General features: G+C 24.7%; 1 protein-coding gene across 2 annotated transcripts; it reads left to right on the top strand.

The window, feature by feature from the left end:
* The first annotated feature begins 1,239 nt into the window (after nt 1–1,239).
* Nucleotides 1,240–6,386, top strand: LOC111686099 (transmembrane protease serine 9). Of its 2 annotated transcripts, none has more exons than XM_046952765.1 (4): nt 1,240–1,334; nt 5,205–5,552; nt 5,668–5,966; nt 6,106–6,386. In XM_046952765.1, the coding sequence occupies exons 2-4, from the start codon at nt 5,273–5,275 to the stop codon at nt 6,259–6,261; spliced, it is 735 nt and encodes a 244-aa protein (XP_046808721.1). In that variant the 5' UTR covers nt 1,240–1,334; nt 5,205–5,272; the 3' UTR covers nt 6,262–6,386. The 2 variants fall into 2 exon arrangements, with proteins under 2 accessions (XP_046808721.1, XP_023304167.2); XM_023448399.2 differs by lacking the exon at nt 1,240–1,334 and adding an exon at nt 1,655–1,764.
* The last annotated feature ends 75 nt before the right edge of the window (nt 6,387–6,461 follow it).

Raw genomic sequence — 6,461 nt, 5'->3', positions numbered from 1 at the left:
ATTCGAATAACCGATTAATATTATTCGAATATTCGATTAAAATTATTCGAATAACTGTTTAAAACTATCCGAATAATCGTTTAAAAATTTTACGAAAAAAATTTTGTTTAAAAATTCAAAAAGTCGAATAAACGTTTAAAAATTAACCGAATAATCGTGTGATATTTAACGCACCCATTTTTTTATTCTTTGGACTTTAGTTAGGGAACCTCTGTATTATTGTTTAATTTTTATCAACTATTGTCTATGCGAAAGCGTGTTTTTTGTTCAGACACCAAACTACAATATTTTAACAAAACAAAACCAAAAAAAAAAGTTTAACGACCGATGACAACGTTTATGTTTTGTTTTTATTTGTTGTTGTTGTTTTTATTAAATAATTTTTAACAATTTCAATGTCATTGATATACAACAAAATAAAGTAATTGAGTAAGAGTTTTCGTAGAATAATTATTTTATGTAGCGTCACGTTTACATGATTCAGGGAGGAGAGTGCATAATAATTGTTATTGTTATTGTTTAATTAAATAATGATGACCCGTATAATGTTAATAAACTTGTTTTAAATGGTATAACAATAACAAAAACAACAATAATAGTGAAAAAAAAATTCTGATAAACATACACTTGGTATGATTAACATGTGTTTGTTTGTTGATTGTCAAAGACTAGTAGCGTTGCCAATTAAGTTTTAGTTTGTTTGTAAACAATAACAAGAGAAAAGACACAGTTAGTTTTTTTGTTTTGCTTTGTTTATGTTTTGCATGTATGTAATTGTAACCCAATCACCCAGTAGCTTACTGACATTTAGTTTTTTGTTTTTGTTATTGTTGTTGTTGTGTGTTGTTCTTTACATTATTAAGAGAGTGTTCTAGGCACCTTTATCTAGATTTGTTTATATTTTTTTAAGCTCTTTTATAAAAAAAAAACCCTTTTTGGGTTGGAAAGAGAGCTTTGTTGTTGTTGTTTTTAAAGCTTGCTTATGCTTATCTAAAGCTTTGTGTTAAAGGAATATTAAAAGTGTTAATGTTGCTGTAAATGTGTGGGTAACTAAAGAACTCACTAGCTGCTTGCCTAAAAGAGTTAAAAGCAGCAGAGTAAAAACGTTTTGCTAACATATAAGTGTGTATGTCTGTGTGTGTGTGTGTGTGGAAGTAAATGTAGCAAAACGCATGCAACTAGTGTTGAGGGGGTTCTGTTTATAAGTTTTTTTTTTAGATTACTTCCGTCTGTCAGTGTTAACAGTTGTATTTTTGTTGGTGTTTCTGTTTCTACTTTTTTTACTCTTCATTAGAAAAACCAAACTCTTTATTAAGTTTAAAGTGTTAAGTTGTGTGAGTGTGTGTGTGTGTTAATTAAGAGTGTGTGTTTTTTTTAATATTGAAATAAATTCTATTATTTAACATCTTAAAAAGCATTAATAAACTGAGCTCTCTTCTTAACTTATTATATACAGGTTTCACTTTTATTTTTCTGTTTATAGTCTAGAAACAAAGAATCTTCCCCCGCCCTCTCTAAACACATGTTTAGAACATTTTTTTTAATGATAATAGTGGTTCTTTATTTTGAAAACAGTTTTTTTATATAAATAAATGAAATAAAACTTTAACACCATCAGTTAAGTTCTAAAACAGCATCAGTGCAGTTTTTCCCAAATAAACAAAAAATAATAATAATACGTTCCTTAAAAAAAAATGTTTAAATTATTTTGGTTTTTAGTTATAACAACAATAGTAGTGAAAAAAGCAGAAAGTCAAATTGGCTGTGAGTGAAAATTAAACAAGTGTTTTAAATTCTTTAAATAATTAAAAAAACAAAAACAATATTTTAAAAAACTAGTAGCAAGGCGTATAATTAATAATATTTATTGTATTTATCACGTATACGCTAAATGTTAAAGAAAATAAAAATCGTTCACAATAAAACAAACAACAAATTAAACATTCGTTACAAATCCTTATTAAAAGTGTTAATAATAATTTGTTTTTTTTTAATGCATAAATTTAAAAAATAATAATTTCTAACTTTGGCATAATAACAACAATAATAGAGATGTAAAAGAAAGCAAAGAAATGATGAGAATTTTAAATAAAAAAATGAGAATTTTAAATATAAAAAATAAAACGAATAATCGTATCAAAAAAAATGTTTAAAAAAAAATGGTTTTAAAGTGAAATATTAAAATTTTTAGAAAATTTTATAAAAATTATTCGAATAAAATTCGTCGAATAAAATTATTCGATTAAAATTATTCGAATAAAATTATTCAAATACTCATTATTTAGTTTAAATTTAATTTTTAGTAAAAATATTTGTTTTAAATAAAATTTAGAAAATTTTATAAAAATTATTCGAATAAAATTATTCGATTAAAATTATTCGAACAAAAATTATTCGAATAAAATTACTCAAATACACATTATTTAGTGTAAATTTAATTTTTAGTAAATATATTTGCTTTAAGAAAAAATTTTAGAAAATTTAATAAAAATTATTCGAATAAAATTATTCCAATAAAATTATTCGAACAAAAATTATTCAAATACTCATAAGTTAGTGCGAATATTTGTTTTTGAACGGTTTACAAAAAAATTATTCGATTAACATTATTCGACTAAAATTATTCGTTTAAAATTATTCGATTAATATTATTCGATTAAAATTATTCGTTTAACTTTATTCAAATACTTATTATTTAGGGAAAATTTGTTTTTAGTGCAAATATTTGTTTTTGAAAAAATTAAAAAAAAATATTCGAATAAAAATTATTCGAATAAAATTTATTCAAATATTGTTTCGTGCAAATTTGATTTTTAGTAAAAATATTTTTTTTTGAAAAGTTTTATAAAAATTATTCGAATAAAAATTAATCGAATAAACTTTATTTAGTATAAATTTGATTTTTACTGCAAATATTTGTTTTTGAAAAAAAGCAAAAAAAATTATTCGAATAAAAATTATTCAAATAAAAATTAATCGAATAAAAATTATTCGATTAAAAATTAATGGAATAAACTTTATTTAGTGTAAATTTGTTTTTTAGTGCAAATATTTGTTTTTGAAAAAAATTTAAAAAATTATTCGAAAAATAATTATTCGAATAAAAATTATTCGAATAAAAATTATTCGATTAAACATTATTTACAGTAAATTTTGATATTTAGGGTTAATGTTCTTTTTTTTTGAAAATTTAATTTCAATTATTCGATTAATCGTTTGCTATTAGTAAAATTGTTCGAATAATCGATTAAAATTATTCGAATGAAATTATTCGTTTTAAATTATTATAATAAACGTTACAAATTTCTTTATAAAACTCAAATTGAATATTTTTTTAACAAGCAACAATTAAAAATATTGCAAAAATCGGTTCAAAATATCCGAATAATCGATTAAAACTATTCGATTCACATTTTTCCAATAAACGTATAAAATTTTTTTGTGCAAATTCGGTTTTTAGTGAAAATTTTGTTTGTTTTTACAGAAGTTTTTTTTTTGCGATTTTTTTCGAATAATCGATTTAAATTAATCGAATAATCGATTTAAATTAATCGAATAATCGATTAAAATCGTAACAATTTTTTTTGTTGCTTCAAATTAATTATTTGTTAAACAAGAAAAGATTTCAAATAATTCCAAAAAACGGTTAAAAATATCCGAATAATCGATTAAAATTGTTCGAATAATCGATTAAAATTATTCGATTCATATTTTTTAAAATAATTTAAATATTCAAATTAAATTTTTACGGTAAAAATCGAATAATACGGAAATAATCGATTAAAATTATTCGAATAATCGAATAAAATTGTTCGAATAATCGATACTTTTTTAATAAAAATTTTGTTAATTAACTAGAGCGAAAAATGGATGTTAAAAGGTTATTAAAAAATCGATTAAAATTATTCGAATAATCGATTAAAATTATTCGAATAATCGATTAAATTTTTTTTTAATAAAAATTTTATTTATAAACTAGAGCGAAAAATGGACGTTAAACGGTTATTAAATAATCGATTAAAATTATTCGAATAATCGATTAAAGTTATTCGAATAATCGATTAAAATTATTCGAATAATCGATTAAATTTTCTTTTTTAATAAAAATTTTGTTTATTAACTAGAGCGAAAAATTATACGGTAAAAAGTAATTAAAAAAATCGATTAAAATTATTCGAATAATCGATTAAAATTGTTCGAATAATCGAATAAAATTATTCGAATAATCGATTAAAAATTGTTTTTTTTTTAATTTTGTTCATTAACTAGAGCGAAAACTGAAACGTTAAAAAGTAATTAAATAATCGATTAAAATTATTCGAATAATCGAATAAAATTATTCGAATAATCGATTAAATTTTCTTTTTTATTGAAAATTTTTTCCATTAACTAGAGCGAAAAATGATACGTTAAATCGAGTAAAAATTTCCGAATAATCGATTAATGTTTCACTTGGAAATTCAATTTTCGAATAATCGAATAAAATTATTTGAATAATAGATTAAAAAATTGTTTTTTTTTTTAATTTTGTTCATTAACTAGAGCGAAAACTGAAACGTTAAAAAGTTATTAAATAATCGATTAAAATTATTCGAATAATCGAATAAAATTATTCGAATAATCGAATAAAATTATTCGAATAATCGAATAAAATTATTCGAATAATCGATAAAATTTTGTTTTTTATTAAAAATTTTGCTCATTAACTAGAGCTAAAAATGATACGTTAAATCGAGTAAAAATTTCCGATTAATCGATTAATGTTTCACTTGGAAATTCAATGGTTTCGGTTTTTTCTTATACGAATAGCCGTTTAATCGATTATTCGTGATGTAATGTATACTATCAAGTTCCACAAATTTAAATCACATTGGTGTGATGTTATCATAAGATCAGAACACCTTCGATTAACTAACTCCTCACGCTCTGTAAGGGTTGTTTTATCCTTAGCGACGATTACTCGATGCACTGAGTCTACCACCTGCAATGGCGGCTCTTTTACTCTTTCAACATTTGGTTTCTATTAGTCATTGATAGGAACTACTTTTCACATGTCCTTATCATCCAGAATTCAATAATATTTTGGAAATAAACCAAAAACTTTCCCTTACATCTCTCCACGATCTTTTGCCAAAGTTAGGAAGTAATAACTAATTTCAAAACCCCAATCAAAACAACCCCCTTTAAAACATCTATCTATCTAGTTACATCAATACCCTGTACACAACGTAATCCGAAAATAGTCGGTGGTCTAGAGGCAGAACGTCATGAAATGCCCTATATGGTAAGTTTAACACGACGTGGTGGACATTTTTGTGGAGCAACTATAATACACGAAAAATGGATAGTAACAGCGGGTCATTGCATCTGCAATGGACTGAATAAATTTCTGAAAGCATCACAAATCCAAGGTGTAATGGGGCTGCATAGTATATCACAATATTTGAATGGCATCGATAATGAACGTGATGGAGAGGCACCCATTAAGGTGAACTTTCAAAGTATTGTACCGCATCCCAACTATAAATGTACAAATACAATAAATGATATTGGTACTTATGAATAGAATAAAAACAAAAGTTTTCAACTGAATGGATGCTAATAAATGAACATTTTTGCTTTCTTTTTTTGCTGTTTGCTGTTCCCTTCCCTTCCTATCGTCTAAAGCTTTAATGGAATTGATACAACCCTTACGATTTTCCCGCCACATACAACCGAGTTGTTTGTCTTCGGCTGCTAGTTTGAGAAATCATGAAAATGAATTGGCTACCGTTTCGGGTTGGGGTTGGACTGAAGAGGATCAAGGCGTAGGCGATCGTGCCGATATTTTACGTAAAGCTGCCGTAAGAGTTTGGAATAATAATGCTTGCGAAAGATCATATCAGCTAAATGGTAGACCTAATAGCATTATCTCCGATACACAAATGTGTGCGGGTTATGAAAATGGCGGCATTGATTCATGTTGGGTAAAGTGCAAGCGTTAAATTTTAAGATATTTTTTTTTTCATAATTTTAATAAGATTTTAAACAAATTATAGCTTTTTATTATCCCTTTTCCCAGCTAGTTTGATCTTTTCATTTTATATTATCTTTTCCTATTTCTAGGCGGATTCTGGCGGCCCTTTAATGTCCAAAGAAAATTTTCTTATTGGTGTTGTTTCTACCGGTATTGGTTGTGCTCGCCCTGGTCTACCCGGCATCTATACACGTGTTAGTAAATATGTTTCTTGGATGGAGTCTGTGATATTTCAACGTAATTGATGTGTTTTTTATATAATTTGAATGTTAACTGTGATATTTGTTAGATGTTTAAATAGTAGTTTTTAATAACTTAGTTTTAAGTTCATAATGTTTATGAAAAATTGTTATAAATAAATGTTATTGAATTAAATATAAGCAAAAGATTGTTTAATTTATAAAAAAGGTTATGAAGGGTGTTCTTAATAGATAGATTTGGTATC

Source organism: Lucilia cuprina, chromosome 5 (genome assembly GCF_022045245.1).
Source record: "Lucilia cuprina isolate Lc7/37 chromosome 5, ASM2204524v1, whole genome shotgun sequence".
NCBI classification, from domain to species: domain Eukaryota; kingdom Metazoa; phylum Arthropoda; class Insecta; order Diptera; family Calliphoridae; genus Lucilia; species Lucilia cuprina.
This window is presented reverse-complemented; position numbering and strand designations above follow the sequence as displayed.